General features: G+C 42.1%; 1 protein-coding gene across 12 annotated transcripts in view; it reads right to left on the reverse strand.

Moving 5' to 3' along the window:
• Window positions 1–1,043: 1,043 nt before the first annotated feature.
• Window positions 1,044–19,354, reverse strand: part of Ikzf1 (IKAROS family zinc finger 1) — a 102,336-nt gene continuing 84,025 nt past the window's right edge. For 8 of the 12 annotated variants that reach the window (XM_074065518.1, XM_074065514.1, XM_074065516.1 and 5 more), the window contains 3 exons: window positions 18,684–18,809; window positions 13,689–13,823; window positions 1,044–4,268 (listed from right to left, as the gene is read on the reverse strand). In XM_074065518.1, coding sequence (XP_073921619.1) covers window positions 3,562–4,268; window positions 13,689–13,823; window positions 18,684–18,809 — 968 coding nt within the window. In that variant the 3' untranslated portion in view covers window positions 1,044–3,561. The remainder of the gene's footprint in view (window positions 4,269–13,688; window positions 13,824–18,683; window positions 18,810–19,354) is intronic. The other 4 variants (XM_074065510.1, XM_074065508.1, XM_074065515.1 and 1 more) reach the window with 2 other exon arrangements.

Consider the following 19,354-nt stretch of genomic DNA (forward strand, 5'->3'; position numbering starts at 1 on the left):
GCATATACAGAAGGGAGATGAAGACCTAAAGTTGTATTGGATAGAAACAAATTTGACCTCAACAATCACCATATACAACATTATAAAAAAAGGAGTACTGGAAAGTATTGGAAACACTATTGCATATTAATATCCAGTTATTCTTGTTCACAGTGAGCAAATACCTATATATTTTGTTATTTTTTTTCTTGTGGTGCTGGGGATCAAACTCAGGCCTTGAGCATGCCAGGCAAGGGCTCTACCACCGAGCTACATCCCAGCCCTTCGTATGTGCTTCATTTTTCTGATGACTGTACGTGTTTAATTTTGGTTCATTTTTAAAGTTAAAAACACTAAAATGGATGGATGTTGAACAGGGAGAAATGGATTTGGTGTAGAGTTGACCCTTCATTATTTATTATTGCTAGAACCAAAGAAGTTAAGAATAGAGAAATATACGTGAATCACGATATGTCTACATAAATCCAGTTCATTTTGCTCTTGTTTGGGCAAGAAGATGTTACAAGAATCACAATGAAGTCAAAACAAATTGAAAGGAAAACAAAAAAGCACCAAAAAATAGGGAGAAAGCCATAAAATGAACCAGCATCTCCATAACCAGTAGCTCTTTTTCTTGAGGAAGATTATAAGATTGTTTAATGTGGCTGATTCTAAACTGGAAATGGAACATGCTGGTATCTGAAGCAGTTGGTGTTGGGATGGGCCCTTGGTGATAATGCAATGATAACACAATGATGCTTTAGTTCTCTTTCACTAGGACAAGCACAGGAGCTAAGGTACAACTTACAGAAGGAACCTGAGGCAGGAAGCAGAGGTCCAGGCATTCCACAGGTAGCCAGGGTGATGGGGAAGAGAAAGAATGAGAAACAGCAGTTGCTAGTTGTCACTAACAGGTCAACCTTGCTCTTGGTAACCTTCTTGCCTCTGGGATTTACTTAAAACACAATGACAGTGCATGGAATTGAGGCACACTTCAGTATACAAAAGTGCTCAAGACACACTCATGCCATCCCACAACAGAACAAACCACAGAACAAAATGTGTGAGGTCATGCACAATCCTACTTTTACCAGCTAAAAGAAAAACTTCAGCAACTTTTGGTACAGAATATGGTCACCTTTCAAACATAATTTAATTACTTGTTGACATAATATGCATCCTTACCTTAAATACAATAGTTTCAAAAAAGGCTGTTACAATATAAAACCACAACAAAAGGTGTGCAAATCGACATTTATCTTGGCTATAAAAGGCAGTGAGAGGAAGGGGCAAAGCATTTTAGAAAAAAACTCCCGCAGTCACTATTTACAGTTCTTCTTTAAGGTTAGAATGCCATGGCGGGGTGTTTGTGTGTGTGTGTGTGTGTGAACTCCCTTCTACCAATTGACTTTTGGGATGCATGGGTAAAGACAAGGATAGGTAAAATCGACCGGCAATCTGGAAATCTGAGGTTTTCATGTTGAGTGTGTAAATTTGGATATTGAATAAAAGCTGTTCACAGCCCTACTTCCTCCCTTCTCTTCTCTCACTCAATGCACTGGTGTGGCAGAGACTAAATTACTTCAATCACAATTTTGTATTTCCAGTTTCAAAAATGTCACACTGATCTGGAAGCAAAGAAATCCGTGACTCAGGAATGACATCTTTGTGAACTCTTTCCCCTGCAACAAAGATCAAGTGCCTATAAGGAAGTGTATTTGTGAACACTCGAAGAGAATAATTCATTTCTAGAATTTCTAGAATTTCTTTCCAAAGAAGCACAAATGCACCTAAGACAGACTGCTCTGGGAAAAAAAAATTCATCAAGTGCCTTTTTATCTTTGGAAAGCTTCCCAAACCTTCAATTGGCTTAGAATTCATTTAGATCAGTGGTTCTCAACTAGGAGTGACTTTGCTTCTTGGGGGATATTTGTCAACATGGAGAGACAGCTTTGGATGTGAACTGGGGATGCTACTGGTTTTTACTGGGTAGTGACCAGGGGATAATGTCAGACATTCTACAATGCACATAAAAGAGCCACAACAAACCCCAAATGCCAGCAGGGTGGAGACTAAGACTCCCCTAGCTTAGAGTAAATGCTGAATTGATCACAGAAAATATTTCCTGTTTCCTCAGGTACATCTTAGGGAAGACAAGCACTATAATATCTTACAATTGATCTTGAGGGAGACCTTTTTGGCTAAGATGAGAATCCTAACACCTGACTTCAGTGGGCTTCAGAGAGGTGTTTGTGTCTTCATGCAGGTGGGCTGCATTTTCACCTCCACCACCTTCTGCCTCTTTCTTGTGAAACCTGGTGGGCTTTCCTGTCTGGGAACCTCATGGGATAAAGAGTTCTCAGCTACATATCCTTCTTATCTGTGGGTGCACATGCTACTTTTGTCTTTTTGGTAGATAGTTTCAGAACATTTGCAAATTTAGTATGAACAGGTAAGTTTTTTTTTTTTTGTTACGAACTGGGATGCTTGACTTAATATTTCCTTGATTGAAAAAGAAATAGTCATTCTAACTCCTTCTTTTGTGGGTTTTCAAACAAGGACACTATACAGTGAGGGTAGGGAATTTACCAACACTAAAGGAATTCACGTCTGCAGCTACAAACAGAATATGGACTTTCAAAACGAAGGACTGAGATTGGACTGAGGCAAAATAACAGGTCCTGGTCTTGGGTAAAACCATCCTGGGCTAGGAGTAGATACACAGGGAAATAAGTGTAGAATTTAGAAGGAAACTTTGGTTTCTGAGGATTTTTGCTGTTTGGGAGGTTCAAATGAAGGTACAAATTTCAGAACAGGTATGGGTAACAGTGATAGGCATGGGGGTGACAAAGCAGATAACAGGACTCCCCAGATCTGTCCACAGGAGCTCTGAGCTCATCCCACCCATCAACAAACCTGGGGAAGCTGAGTGTCATCCATCAACCTCCCAATCCCTCACCGTCTCCCTTGCCCTGCCTGGGCAGCCCTGCCACACAACTTTCCCAGGCAATTTGTTTTCCAACGCAGAATACAACTCAATATTTTCTTTTTTTCAAAGTACAGCCTTTGTGCCCTGGGTGCAGGTGGCCTCTGCTTTGATGCTGTTCCTGCTTCTCCCTAGCAGGCACAACACTTGGTCCCATTGCTCACCTGCAGAGCTCCTGGGCTGGCCACATCTCAGAGGCTGTGCCCATTGCTTCTGGGGACTTGGAGGCGACCTGGTGCAGTGAACTCTGTTGTGCTTAGTACAAGGTCTACCTTGCTTTCAGGCTCTGGCTTATTTTATTGACTTCTTTCAGAAAATTCAGGCTCTGTTTGGAGAAGGGGACACTAGGAGGCCGCAGGTAAGGGAAGTTCAAGTAGCAGTCTGCAGAAATGTGTAGGGAGACAGAAGTTCTGAGTGCTCCTGATGCACTTCTGACCCTAACAATAGAAATCTCATCGTCAACAACAAATCAAACCCAACAACACCAAAGCAACCTACAAATCCACACCCAGCATTATCACAGTCCAGGTGGGGCAGCCGGCAGGAGGTCAAAGGCAGGGGTCCAGGTGCTTCAGTGGGCAGTGCCAGGGTGGGCTTTAGCTCATGTGGAAGCGGTGCTCCCCCCGTGTGATGTGGGAGGAGAACTCGTACCTGTCATGGCTGTGGTACCCACACATGTTACACTCAAACGGATCCCGGAAGCCATGGCAGCCCATGTGGATAGTGTACATGACATGGTCTAGGAAGAGCACCCTGCAGTGTTCACACTTGTATACCTTCACCTGCTCGCCGCTGGTGCTGACCACACGGAAGGCATCCTGCGAGTTCTCCGTGGCTGCCCGCAGCACCTCAAAGGCCTGCTGCTCCTCCTTGAGTACCAGGCCATTGCGGGCATGGGGGTTGATGTGGTTGGTCAGGTAGATGAGGCCACCACGCTGTTCCTCTGTATTGCTCTCGGTGTCCGTTGAGTCTTGGCAGCTGTTACTAGGGGACGCCTCCCGCTCTGATGACACAGACTTGGCCTTAGACAGCAGCAAGTTCTCCACAGCGCTGTCCTGTGCTGAGTGATTGGCCCTTGGGACACCCTCCATGGGGGGCTTGTGTAGCTGGTACATGGGGCTGATGACAGGGACCACCTCAGAGCCCCCTGGGGGTGTCTGCACCAGGGGACGTAGGGACTCGGCCCCCAGGTAGTTGATGGCATTGTTGATGGCCTGGTCCATCACATGGGATGTCATCATCTCGTTCTCTTTCTCATAGCTGGCGCTGCTGTCATAGGGCATGTCCGAGAGGCACTTGTCCCCTGTGGGAAGCAAGTCACGGTGAGTAAAAGTTATACCTGGGGGTGGGTGAGGGAGGATCACCTGGCCGGGGTTGTCCCAGTGCCTAGGCAGACACAAGCAGCACACCAGGGCAGGCTGGGACATCTCTGTCTGCTGGATGTTTGGCATAGTGACTGTCTAGTAAACACTCAAAGAAATCCCTCAGGATAAATCCATAGGTGAACAGGGAGGGCCAAGATTGTCCCTGTAACCTTTAACAATGGCTAAACCAATACTCATGTCTTTTATAAAGCATGGTAAAATTAAACATTATTATACTCAATTTAAATGATGTATCTTTAATAATGTCCTAAATAATTTGAAACTGCTTAATTGATCATAAATGCATTTCATTAAAATACATAATTATGGGTTGGTAGAGTGGCTCAAGTGCTAGAGTACCCGCCTAGCAAGCATGAGGCCCTGAGTTCAAACCCTAGTACTTCCAAAAAAAAAAAAGTTATGCTCTAATATTGTTTGTAGGAATAGATGCACTTTGCTGTAGTATGGATTTTGAATTCATCTAAAGCCCATGGATTAAAAGCTTGGTCCCAGGTTAGTGCTGCTGAGAGGTGGTGGTCCTTTTAAAAGGTGGAGCCTAGTAGGTCTTTAGGGAAGTTCCCTTCAAGAGAATAGCGGGCTGGCAGAGTGGCTCAAGTAGTAGAGTGCTTGATAGGCAAGTGTGAGGCCCTGAGTTCAAGCCCCAGTGCCACCCCCCAAATAAATAATAAAACAGAAATGATCAGAGGGGATAGTGGGACCCTGGCTCCTCCTCTTCCCCTTTTTTCTCTTCTCTGCCAGGAAGTGAGCCATTCTGCTTTACACATGCTAGGTTGCCTGGCCACAGATCACAGCAATAGAGCCAACTGATCATGAACTAAAATCTCTGAAACTATGAGGCAAAATAAACCTTTTCTTTGGATAAGCTGATTGTCTCAGATATTTTGTTATGGTGATGGAAAGCTGACTGACACAAGCTCACTTCCCTAGTAACAGTGAAATTAAGACTGGATTTGGCTTCATGCAATTAGCTTCAGTAATGAAATAAAATTTCCTCAAAGATACATCTTCTCAAGGCATTGGTGGTAAGTTCAATGTGAAATCTTGGCTCAGTTAGCAAATTCATGAATTAAAGCATCTGCTTGTAATCTCATTGTCAGGGGACTCTTGACTTGTGTTACTTTCAGTGGTAGTAAGTCAGAGCACATAAACTCGCCCATGGGAAGGTCTAGTTTACATTTCACCCCTCACATTTCTTTCAGCACACCTGGTTGTATAGTTGGGATGAATGGTGACCAAGTGAAAGTGGTCCCTGTTCTCAGCAGCACCCATGATGGTACAAATAATTCAACCCTACCTGAGAAATCCCATGAAGACAGAGGAAGGCTACCTTCAAGAGTGAAACATAGGACACCTATCTCATGAGAGCCGGCTGGGGGACTAAGAGATTGTGTCCTGACACTGGGGACAGCTAGAGGGAAGGTCCTAAGGGGAAAAGGGGTCTTGAACTTTAGCAAGACTCTGTGAAGGTCTAGGGGCCAGATGCTTGGGGGAGGGTCTGTGCCTGAGGGGTGAGCAGGTACTAGACCAAGAAGACTTTATTCAAAAACAAATGGAAGCCGCTGAGGGGTTTGAAGGAAGAAGTGACCTTCCCAGTCATTATGGAGAGAAGAGACTGAAGAGGTTCAAAATGGAGGGGGATGGCTGAGGAGGCCCCAATCCTCCTGTGCTGATACTGAGGTTCTCATCTTTGCTTGAGCACCTCCTTATCAATAGAAGGAAAAAGTACTCCACAGCCCAAAAATCTACTAATCGTTCTTTAAAAAAATCCATGACCATTATTGATTGTCCAGCAATATATTCCTCAGCGCACTACAGAATGTCTTTGTGTTGTGTTTCTTACTGTTAATGGATGTGCATCACCTAACAGCTTGGTTTCCTTTGCTTTCATCTACTGGTGGTGAGAAATGACCTATACCTTCATAATGGCACACTTTGATCCTTGGTCAACAGAAGGACAGCCTGACTGTGGCCAACCTGGACACAATTAAATCCCTGTGTAGCTGATGGTAGGGACCAAAGGAGTGGTGTTTTCCTCCACTCAATGTTAGAAGTAATCTTGAAGTCACACAAGTTTTTTTCAAATTCTGTGTTTGTATCAAGATGCCAAATGTCCTTGTTATGCTAACTGCAAAAAAAAAAAAAAGGAACTTAATCTAGTTAATACCCAGGTCTGTTTCTCTACCAAACCCTAGTGAAGAGAGAAGGGGCGTGGACTTGGTAGCCAGTTCTACTAGATGTAAAAGGGGTGTGTGGCTCCTCAACGTGATGCTTTCCCACTGAGACATCCAATCTCTCCCCCAAAGTCAAGGTTCTGTGGTTTCCCAAGCAACAACAGAAGTCTGTTATTTTAAAAACTTGGTATCAACAACAAATGTGTGCAGGAAAACTGAAACATAAAATCCAGATTACTGTGGCATATTGAATCTACCCATAGAATTTCTCTTCCCCAAATATCCAACAAAAGGAGAAAATAAAACCTACAGCACTCACCAATAACAATCAGATAAAGAAAGGAACATATCCTGATGAAATCTATCTGTCTGTCATCTATCACCAAGGAAAGAAACAGAAAATTCTAGCATGAGATAGAGAACAAAGTTTGGCGTCAATCTTAGGTATGAGTCACATTGCCAGCATTTCCCCCATATCCCTATATCTATAGAGAAACAATTCTCTATAGAACAAAAGAATTGTTCTTTTTCCTCTTCTGACCAAAAAGCAGTTGGAAACCTTGTTAGCAAGAACCAGATGGCACTGGAGAGGGGATCAGAGAGGCTGCCGCTGCCTGCCCTGCTCCCTAACCCCATCAGGAAGGAAGGCCTGGATTGCCTGTACTGCAGGGGAGGTGGGCCCAAAGACCCCCAAGTGTCCCCTGTGGGAGTGGGAAGCAGTATAATGCTGCATGAGAGAGGACAGAGAGGGAGAGAGAGAGAGAGAGAGAGAGAGAGAGAGAGAGAGAAATCTTTTAACAAAGGCAGCACTTTGGCTCACCTGAACTCCCCCATCCCCATCCTTGGCATTCTTTCAGGATTTAAAAGAGTCGATAGCTCTCATAGGAAAATAAACGTCTTAGATACAGTGGGAAGAATGGTGAAATGTCAATCAAGTTATATTAGACCAAGTGGAATAAGCAAGATGAAAAGAAATGTCATGGTTACTGTGAAAACAGTTTCTAGCAATACAAAGGAAGAAAGGATGTAAAACAAACCACTAAGTCCATCTATCATAGGGAAAAATAAATTTAATTTAAGGAAGAGAGGAATTGCCTTATAGTTGCTTCATGACAACTTAAAAAAATCAAAGATAACATTAAAAAAAGGAGAAATGAGATTATAGACTCTAGGAAACAAAACAAAAACCAAAAACAATATTATTATAGAATATATAAATAAGAAATAATAAGTAACAGATCAAAAACTACTAAAAACTGAATTACTGAAAAAGAGGGGTAGCACAAGGTAATAACAGTGAATAAATATAAAAAAGACAAAGAAATAAAAATAAACTTATAGAAATGCTAACAGATATCGAAGACAAATTATCTAATACATGGGCAACTTGGTGTCTTTGAAAAGAGATCATGATAACTGAGCAAGAGATATATTTATATGAAAGAGTATTTTCCTGGAAACAAAGGGAATATAAGGGAATCTCAGGTTAAAATTGTCAGACATTTTTATTTAGAATGTAAAGCACCAGACACATCCTACTTTGGGTTTGTGACTCCAGGGTTCAAGAGACAACTCTCTGGGCATTCAAGGAGAAAATGGAAGTGAGTCATCTTAAAGAAAAAAAAATCAGATTAGACTTAGATATTTCTACAGCAATGTTGAACAAACAATACCACCAAGCAACATGGCGAGATCTAGAAGGAACAGTGACTCACAGCCATGCACTCTGTTAGGATGCTCTTCAGGAACAAAGGTGATGGGTAGACATCCTCAAACACAAATCAGTGGTGACACTGGAACACCTGTAGTACCTTTTACAAAAACGGTGCTTGAATGCAAAGTTCACTTGAAGAAGAGATTAATTAAAATAAATAGAAATCATAGTAAAAGACTTGAGTCTGATTCTTCAATCTCTTAAATATAGTTAGTAATAAATAGCTTCTCTGCTATGAGAATAATGATTATAGAACAGAAGGTGAATATGTTGAAGCTGAACATTACAAACATAATAATATAACTGATTAAAATGATTCAAAGCTCTTAATATTTCTCAAAATAAATATTTTTATTCTTAAGTGTAATTCTTAAAAATAAATCCCCTTCTGAGGGTTGAATTGACCAAATAAAGTACACTCACAGCAGGGATACATAGAGGAACTCATTTGAAAACCAACTTAAATATTAATAATGAAAGACAGGACTGTAAAATAGGTACAGTGTATGTGGGGGGGACTAGTGGGATGGGGGAGGGTGAACAAAGGAGATGAAGGTAAGGGAATATGGATAATGGACTTCATATACTTATAGAACTAAGAAACCTCTTGCAATGGCTTTAAGTGGGGCAGTGGGCATTGAGGGGGAGATCTAACCAATGTACAATATAAGCCTAATCAGAACTGTCACTATGAATCCCCGCCTGCATAACAAATATATCCTAATAAATTTTTTTATAAAAAATCTCTTTCTGAGAGAGAATATTTAAAGATTAGTCAGTTTTCTAGTTTTGTTTTGATTCTTTTACCTCTTAGACATGTTTAATATTGCATGGTTTATGTATAAATATTTTCTAGCAATACATGGGAAGAAAGGAGGTAAATCCAACAAGTCTATCCTAAGGAGAAAATATATGGAATCTTTGCAAGGGGGAACTCTTTAGAAAGTATTTATTTCACATGTTTCTATTGTAACTGGCCTATTCATACTCCTGTCTGCTGACACATATATGATAGAAAAATATTTAGAATAATGTTTATTTAAGTTCATATTGGTAATTTATGGATGTTGGATTCTGCGATGGTTTGAAAACATTACTTTTTTTGTATCAAATTTCTTTATATTAATCACTTATCTCATACAAAAATGTTTCTTTTTCTTATAAAAGAAGAAAAGGTACCAGGATAATTATGATGGATAGCAGGAATGTTGATAATTGTGACTTTCTTTTTTTTTTTTTATTTTTTGACAGTACTGCAGTTGAGCTCAGGGGGCTTTGCTTGATAATCAGGCACTTTACAACTTGAGCCACTCCACCAACAATAAAGGAGCACCAGCCTCAATCCTCTTTTTTTTTAAGAAGAAATTCAAATGGCCAAAAAACATGAAAAAATGCTCACCATCTCTAGCAATAAAGGAAATGCAAATTAAAACCACACTAAGATTCCACCTCACTCCTGTTAGAATAGCCATCATTAGCAACACCACCAACAACAGGTGTTGGTGAGGATGCGGGGAAAAAGGAACCTTCTTACACTGTTGGTGGGAATGTAAACTAGTACACCCACTCTGGAAAAAAATTTGGAGGCTACTTAAAAAGCTAAACATCGATCTACCATTTGATCCAGCAATACCACTCTTGGGGATATACCCAAAAGACTGTGACACAGGTTACTCCAGAGGCACCTGCACACCCATGTTTATTGTGGCACTATTCACAATAGCCAAGTTATGGAAACAGCCAAGATGCCCCACCACCGACAAATGTATTAAGAAAATGTGGTATCTCTACACAATGGAATTTTATGCAGCCATGAAGAAGAACGAAATGTTATCATTCGCTGGTAAATGGATGGAATTGGAGAACATCATTCTGAGTGAGGTTAGCCTGGCCCAAAAGACCAAAAATTGTATGTTCTCCCTCATATGTGGACATTAGATCAAGGGCAAACACAACAGTGGGATTGGACTTTGAGCACATGATAAAAGCGAGAGCACACAAGGGAGGGGTGAGGATAGGTAAGACACCTAAAAAACTAGCTAGCATTTGTTGCCCTTAACGCAGAGAAACTAAAGCAGATACCTTAAAAGCAACTGAGGCCAATAGGAAAAGGGGACCAGGAACTAGAGAGAAGGTGAGATCAAAAAGAATTAACCTAGAAGGTAACACACATGCACAGGAAATTAATGTGAGTCAACTCCCTGTATAGCTATCCTTATCTCAACCAGCAAAAACCCTTGTTCCTTCCTAGTATTGCTTATACTCTCTCTACAACAAAATTAGAAATAAGGGCAAAATAGTTTCTGCTGGGTATTGAGGGGGTGGGGCGGAGAGGGAGGCGGTGGAGTGGGTGGTAAGGGAGGGGGTTGGGGCAGGGGGGAGAAATGACCCAAGTCTTGTATGCAGATATGAATAATAAAATAAAAAAAAATTTTCTTACTCCAGTTACCAGATAGACTAAAAAACAATGGTAGGCTTAATTATTTATTACCAGCCATTTTTCACTGAGTTTATTGATCCTATTGGCCTATTTCTGACTTTTTTATAGAGTGAGATCTTTGATGGTTATAATGGTAAGGAGTGAGGAATGTTGCTGACCAAAAAAAAAATATACTTATTCATGCTCCTGTCAAAGTTTAATTTAAAAATTTTAATCATAGCTCACATATAAAGAAAGCAAAAATCTATGCCACTCTGAGCCTTATTCAACATAAGAATCATGTTACCTGACATTTTTAAGGTGTTTTCTAGTGTGAAAAGAACTGCCATATCTGTTGTCCTTTTTGATCCTCAGAATAGTTCTGGGAGGGAGGCAGGGCAGCTGACCACACCCATTTGAGAAATGGAAACACTGAGTTCACTGCTGCTCAAGACTTGCGCCAGGTCACCAGTCAGTATTGGCTGGAGCTGAACCCTAAACCCAGGCAATCGTTCAACTCCACTACTGCTGGACCAACTGGTATGAGTGTTATTAGATTCCTAGACTCTCTTTCTGAGTTTACCTGAAGGATACTGCAGCATCCTTGAGGAGAACAATCTTTGAGATCAATCTCTCTTATTATGTCAGAGCTGGAGAAACTGTGGCACATTGGCAATGGCTGATGGAAATACCATCAGACTACAACAAAATTAAGGTAAGAATTTTAGGGCAGGAAGAGGTGTTGGTTTAAACATGGACTGCCAATCGCCAGCTCCAGGGAAAACACCAACTTACACAGCTGCTCTGGGCCCTTCCTTCCAGACTCCACTTCTGCTATCCTGGTCCTTCTGTTCCCATAACACCACTTCCTCCTGGGGTTAACCTCTCCCCTGGAGACTGCTTTCTCATCTTAGCTTTGCTCCATCAGAGCACTTTGTTTTGTTTTGTTGTTCTTTTTAACACAGATGTGTCTGGTTCAATACAGTGGTCTTGCCAGGGTGGCTATGATAGAGTTTCACAGCTGTTCCATTTGGCTTGAAGACTAAAAGCTAAAGAGGGCTGCAGTTGTTCTCTTACCAAATCACTTGGAATTCTCCAGGCTCCTAATCTGAAAGAGGAAGTCATACCCTGCTTCCTGAGGTCAGTAACTCTTCACAACCCTTGGACACACTCACTGCTTTGTCTTCATTTATTTCCCTGGTCACCCTATCAACCCCTCTTCCCAATTCCCACCCGCAAGGGACCTCCCAGAAGATGCTGCCTATATAGGGAAGGAACTGCGGGGGTCTGTGCCTGATATTACCTGATATCTCCCCCACCTCAAGATCTGACTCTCAGCACAGGACCTCCTCCCTACTTTGCTAAGGAAACAGAAGGTCTCCCTCATTCTTACAGTTCAAAAGCTCACATTTGCACAGGCAACTCCACATATAAGGTTTCCAACTGGTGGTTTCCACTTTATTTATTAATGGAATCCTTCTTTTCCCTGACCCCCACAACCCCCAATCTATGACAATAGATCAAAATGAATCTACTGAATCAATAGATCAAAATGGAGCCCTATCTGAAGGTACAAGAGGGAGGCTGGCATCCAAGAGCTTGAGCTCCCCTCTGTCCTTCCCTCTCGAGGCCTTTCTGTCTCAGGCCTCATTAAACACAGACTCTCCCAGGAGGCCATCCACACCAGGAGGTGCTTGAAACTTACTGTATCAAAATCTGAACTCCATCATTTTCTAGACCTGCCTTCCTCCTTCCTGTAAACGGCATACGACTTCACTCTAGCCAGTGAAACCCATGGTTTCCTTCACCACCCTCTTTCACCAAACCTTCTTCCTCTCTCCACTGCAGCTACCACTCCCTCAACTTCTACTTTCCAATCAATTTTTGGCATGTGTTGTCTCCACTTTCCAAGCTGTTGCTACCATCAAAAATATACCCATGCTTTTTCTGTGCCTTCTGAATGAAGTCACATCATTTTGGTATTCATCTCAGGGCCACAGCTTCCTGGACTACTTCACTCTTGTTACTTCCTGGTGGATACTTCCAGCTTCTCCATCATGTCTCACTCCAACACTAGACCCTACCAGCAGCATCACCATTTCTCCTTATTATCTGTCTAGAATCCTCCCCGACTCCTCCAACATCTGCAACATGCTGAAATTCCATTCCTCTTTGCAGTTCCACCTCAGCTTCATGAAGCATTTATTGGTCTCCTTCCTGGACATGGTCCTTCAGTTCCTGACCACAATAATAACTGACCTCCACACTAAGGGGTTCTAAATGTTCTCACATTCTTTGGGGTCATTTTATGTTGACAATGACCCTGTGAATCAGGTAAAGAATGGAACCAAGGCTCAGAGAGGTTGAGTCCTCTACCCAGGGTCACAGAGTTAATGAGAGGCTCTGTACTGATCTCAGGTTGGTATCTGAACCTATTATTTCCACTTGGACATCTGCCTTGACCCTGTTCTTGGCCTTCAGATCCTACCCTGGATGTACTGTGTTATCATCTACATCAGGCAATGGCTCCTGGGAGGTATGTGTATATATGAGGCTTACTTTGCAGTTTTATCCTCGTAGTACTTGGCACAGGTAAGGATTCAATGATCAAAACAACAATCCTAGTTGGATCTCCCCTTCACTGGGGACTTCTCAGGGGCCATTCACTGTGTGCTTCTTCCCATAGACCTTCACAGCCCTCCATAAGGGGAAGGCTACGTACTTTTTTTTGGTAAAACAGATATCTAGAGTTCAGAGAGAGTGATGAGCAGGGGCTGTTCTGCAGTGAGGGGTTCCTGGCTTTTGATCCTGGGCATACTGACCAGGAATAGTGATCACACGCAGATCATACCAAGGACACCAGATGCTACCAAAATCACATCTAAGGAAACCCTGGTTGGAAGTTTTTCAGTTTGAAGAAATTTAATGAAAAATAAGATATTTTTTTCCTTTTCTCTACCCTCAACTAATTTCCACTTGAGTCTAAAATACCCCATAGGTTTTTATTAGGAGACAGCAAACGTTCAACTCTTACCAAGAAATTTCTGAGGCATAGAGCTCTTACGTTTGGCGACGTTACTTGCTAGTCTGTCCAGCACGAGGGATCTCTCTGATCCTATCTTGCACAGGTCTTCTGCCATCTCACTGTGATTAGTTTCTTCTTTAATGACTAAAGTCAAAGACAGTTAGAGAGGCCAGTTTAGAAATGCTTGTGTTTAAAGGATTCCACCTTATCTAGTGTTATAGCTGACTTTTGTTGAGCACCTAAGAGAGCCAGACCCTTCCTTGAGATTACTGCTAATTCTTCCAACACCCTGTCTGCCAGACAGACAAGGAACTACTACAGCAATGCCAATGACCAGTCACTCGCTAACGCTCCTTCCTCCCACACCTGTGCACCACACACTATACCAAAAGAAAAAGAACCTCCTCCAACGCACAAGGCAGTGATGAAATAATTGTGTCCCTTTGAAGAGTCCTTTCAACTTTTCAAAATTCTCCAAAATCCACACCTTAACCAACCCTAACAATAGCCCTCTGAGAACTAGAGGCTGTCAGATCCAGAAATGACTTAACAATCTGACACCATGACTTGCACAGTGAACGGAGATGCAGGAAGGGTCCCAGAGCAGATCTTGGTAACTTGGGGAAGGAAGCCAGAGATCCTCATCCCTGAACACACAGCAAACAAACTGTTGGTCACCAAATAACACATGCACATGACAGAAATTTAGAGACTGTGTGGGTAAAATGAGAACATGTGGGCTATTTCTGGTCAATCTCTAGTTTTCTATGCCAACTCTTCCTTCGTATAATTGAAGACACAACTTTGAGTCCTACATAGTGTCATCTACATTGACTTCTAGTTTTTTACAGTGGGAATTTTTGAGATATAATTCTTTCATTTCCCTGAAATGTGTCCTAATGTGAAAGGAACTGAAAATGTAAGTTGGTTATCTGTTGCATATCTAATCAAGTCTTCCAACTCTGTTTCTGCCTTATGCCTCTCTCTTCCCAGACATTTTGTGCTGATTTATCACAGGGTCTTTAGGTTTCTGCATTTCTATTATTGACTTATCTGTGATTCTTCAAAGTATTCTATACATGACAGCTACAATTTCATAGTGCTAGACTTGCCAGTTCCCCCATTTATTTTTCAGATCCACTTTAGGATATGTGGTTACACAATTCTGACAAGACTTGTAAGAAATTTTATGCCCAAAGTATGCCTTGATTTGGGAGAATGTTTGTGGGCGGTGTCCAGCCTTTTCTCCCTCTTCCATGATTCACATTTTATTTCTGGTCTCACCTTGGTTTTGTATCTTTCTGTAGTAGGCCCTCCACATTGCCTGCTAAGAGGGACCCTAAGTATTTTATGTCTTCATTGCTGTTATGGATGCCACTTTAAAAGCCTGTATTTCCAAGTGGACAGAATTATTGCTATATATAAATAAAACAGTCCTGGAGTTTAAACACAGGGCTTTGTGCTTGCTGAGCAGGCACTCTACTGCTTGAGCCCTATCTCCAGCCCTATCTTTTATCTTTTAACAGTGGAAATATGTTTTCTTAAGTAGGTCAACACATATAGCCCACACCCCGACTACTAGGAAGACTACACATAAATTCATAAAACCCAATTCCACTGGTCATACACCTGACCTACCAAGCTAACATGATTGCTTGTACGTCCCTCCTCCGTAAAGTAGGCAAAGTTGCTGTCCTGGGGACCTCGTTTTGCATGTGGGTTTCCTTTCCACCCCACCACACCCCAGGGTCCACTGAGTCCTTGGTCCTCAGAGTGGTCTGTAGTGAGGGAAAGGTGATCCCAAAATTCCCAGATCTTTCTCTACTTTGCCTTTAGGTGGATTTACTCTTCAATCTCTGCAACTTGAGTCTCAAAAAACCTTATTTTCTGTAAATTTATTAGGGAAGTGTAACAGGTAACCAGAAGACTTTTACTATGGAAGATTACTGTCAGTAAAATTAGTGTCTTTCCTGTATCCTTTTAGCTACATATTGTTTTTACTTAACAGATCCAAACTAAGAGGGATTGGAAAGTGAACAGATGACTTGGGAGTACCTTTAAGCACTAAAGAGGGCTGACTTCTGAAGGCTGTAGAAGGACAGGAGATGAAGATGCAGAAGACACATGTTCAACCAGCCCTGGTACAGCAGAGCAGATGTGACCAAGACCCTACTCTCCCAGCTGTGCACGGAGTCTAATAAGGACAGTCGTTAAATTTCTTTATAACTCCTCTCACTGACAAGTTCCTTAAACCAGAACTTACCAGGGCTAGCTGTTGAAAAGGGTAAAATAAAGGTGTCTCTGGACTTCTACAATTTGGATCTGGAATGCACTCACAGGACTGTATGTTGGAGGCTTGGCCCTTAAGGTGACGTTAGTGAGAGATGCGGTCTCAGGGAGGTCTTTATATTATTTTGTGGGCTGTTCTCAAAGGTGATTATGGGACCCCAGACCCTTCCCCTCTCTCTTTGCTCTATGATGTGAGAGATTTTGGTCCACCAGACACCCCTGCCATGATACGCTGCCTCACCTCAGGCTCCAAACAATAGGGCCAAACAATCATAGATAGAACCTCCAAAATGGTGAACCAAAATAGCCCTTTGTTTTCATAAGCTCAGGTGTTTGCTACAGTGATAGAAAGCTGGCTAACAACACTGATCACGCTGCATGTCTTGGCACAATGTAAGGCAGAGAGAATTCAGTATCATGAAATGCCAGCATGCCTGGCCCTGCCTGTGGCTACACTGGGGTCAGATGACCACTCCTTGCTGGAGAAGCTTTCTTGCCTCTAGACAACAGGAACATGAAGACATCACTATAATATTCCAAATCACTCGACCACCAATGGGGACAAATGAACATTTTAGGGTGATGCTCACACAAGGTAATAGTTAATAAGTATCACCAGTTCACGAGCTTATGAGCGTGGAGACCACACCCATGGCCAGCTGTCAGAGACCTCAACTTCTCCATTAGGTAGGCCCATGATGTGTGGTGTCTAGGCTTCTTGTTGTCACAGGGACTCATTCTCCAGGGCCCTGCCCTAAGGTTGGTCTGGTGAAAATTATCATTCCCATTTAAGAGATGAGCTATGGTGAGCTGGTGGAGTGGCTGAAGTGGTAGAGCACCTGTCTAGCAAGCATGAGGCCCTGAGTTCAAACCCCAGTATCGCCAAAAAACTGAAAACCAAACAATAACAACAAAGAAGAGATGAGCCCTGGACTGCACTCAAAAAGAGATCTAAAGAAGAATCCCAAAGCCAAGTCTTGGTGAAACCAATGCTACTTCTCCCCTGGAAGCAGCTCCCAGTCCAGCCTGAAGAGGAACAGCTCGCTTCTTTAGTAATGAAGAATGGTGGAGGAGAAACAGAAAACACGGTCCCTGGCTTTGCTCCTTCCATAGGTTCTGCCTTCTCAACTCCATGTGTACACTGGATAATTTTACTCTATATGGCTTAGTATTATTGATACTAAGTCCTCAGTAAATATTTGTTGATTAAATAAAATGACTTGTTGAGCATTAATATATAAATTACATTATTAGAAGCACTTGCTTCCAAGACCTGTCAACTTATTTTTATTTTATTTTTTTATACAGAAAAATACAATATTTAAGTGTTCACATTTTATTTTCAAAGAACCAAATTATCCTCTTCTCCTTTGGTCTCCTACTCTGGGTAATTTTGATAAGTTACTGTTGTTATTATTTTAACGTCCTGTTTCTCCTTTTTCACTCACTCTCAGTACCTTTCCAGTGTAGACGTTGAAGGAAACTAAATAATAATTCCATGAAATCACCCCATTTCACAGATAAGACTAAGACTCTGAGAAATCAACTGTCAGCCCCAAGAGCACAGGTAACCAATGGGGAGATAGCCCAGAACCCAGGGCTCTTGCCCTGCATTGATTTTTAGGACTTCTTTATTGGCCATTCCTTTCTCTGGCTCCCATCTGTATGAACGGTGGTGAATTATCCTTTGTGAACCATTTGCTAAAGTCAGAATGATGAGTGAGGCTCAATACATTCTCAGGCATGAACTGAGTTTCTACTCTACAGTCCAATGACCACTTCTTCAGTGGTAGTGCTGAGTGGTGGCGTTTGGAAAGAGGTGAGCTGTGTTTAATCTATGTATGAATCATCTCTTTAAATCATTTGTACATCATTTACAAAGATGTGTTTTGCAACCCTGCCATCCCTCTGGGTAAACCCAGTCTTCTCGCCTTTCTTACTCTGTGCCATCTAAGGCTTGAGTCACGAGCTGTCTTGTTAGGCAGCACATGCAACACAGCTCGGAAGACAAACACAACCTTTCCTTGCTCCTCGGATACCTTCAGTACTGCCGACTGTCAGGGTCTTCTGACTCTGTAGTTCTCTGCCCTCAGTCTGAACGGGTGACTGAGGCCACAGCCTGGGTTATTTGATCACTTTCATGAAAAATCATTTTAAAAAAGGGCTTCACATCTTGATTACTATCAGTTTGATTACTAAGTACAAAGAAACGACCACTACTCTAGGATTTTTGTTCATTTGTTTGTTTGTTTTGTTGGTGCTGGAGAGCAAACCCAGGACCTCATGTGTGTTACTTTAGTACCTTATCACTAAGCTACAGTCCCAGGTCACTAACTCTAGGTTTAAAAAACAACTCCCTAAAACAAACCAACACACCCGAAGAGAGAGAGTTTTTTCATTATTGTAGACTTTTCTTTCTTTTTAAAAATTATTTTTATTGCATACATTAATAGTACAAGGGGGCTTCATTGTGATAATTCCATAGATGCACACAGTGTACTTTGGGTGAGAGGGAGTGTTCTGAAGGTGAGCTCTATCTGGTCAAATGAGGATGTGGAAAATGGAGAAGTGCAATGTGTTGTTCCTAGTGAAACTGCGATGTTGTGGACTAAAATGGTCCCTCCCTCACAATGTGGTGGGAAAGCCAGCCATCCAGGGCGCCAGGGACTGGGAGGGAGAGGGATCCAGGCCCAGCCTGGGAGCGTCAGCGCTTACCTGGGTACAGCGGCCCCGGGAGGCCCATGCTTTCCAAGTAGTTGTGGCATCGCTCTTTATGTTCCTCTAAAGAGCTTCGCTGTTTATAGCTTCGGCCACAATATCCACATTTGTGAGGTTTACCAACTGCAGAAAACACAATTGAGTTCAAGACCCCAATTAAATGTTGGCCTTCTGTGTAATGGGAATGCATGCAATACAATTATTACCAAAAAAAGCAAAAAAAAAAAAAAGTTCTATTCTTGAGAGCTAAAAGCATGAGGACCTGGTCAAAATTACTGATTTTAAGAATGCTAACGCCCAGGGGACTCCTTGATTGTCATCAGGAACTCATGTGACTCTTATTTCATCTTAATTTGTCTACTGTACTGGCTACAGAACTTTCTCCCTTTAAAAAATCACTGAAGTCTGCCTTTAACTGGGAAAAAAAGTGAACCACTGAGGGGCTATAGTCTGGACAGAAACATGAGGAAGTGCTGTAGTATGTACAGAAATATTCACTTCCCAAGGGCCTCCTGTTCAAGTCTATGCTGGGTGTCAGGTCTGGGTCAAGAGCTAATGCAATCAAGGTGAACTCAAGACAGCAAGCTAAACTGGATAATTTGAGATCTCTAAGAAACCATGGTGGATAAATATGATTTAGTGAAATGAACATTTCATCTCTAAATTGT

This window comes from Castor canadensis, chromosome 2, assembly GCF_047511655.1.
Source record: "Castor canadensis chromosome 2, mCasCan1.hap1v2, whole genome shotgun sequence".
In the NCBI taxonomy this organism is placed as follows: domain Eukaryota; kingdom Metazoa; phylum Chordata; class Mammalia; order Rodentia; family Castoridae; genus Castor; species Castor canadensis.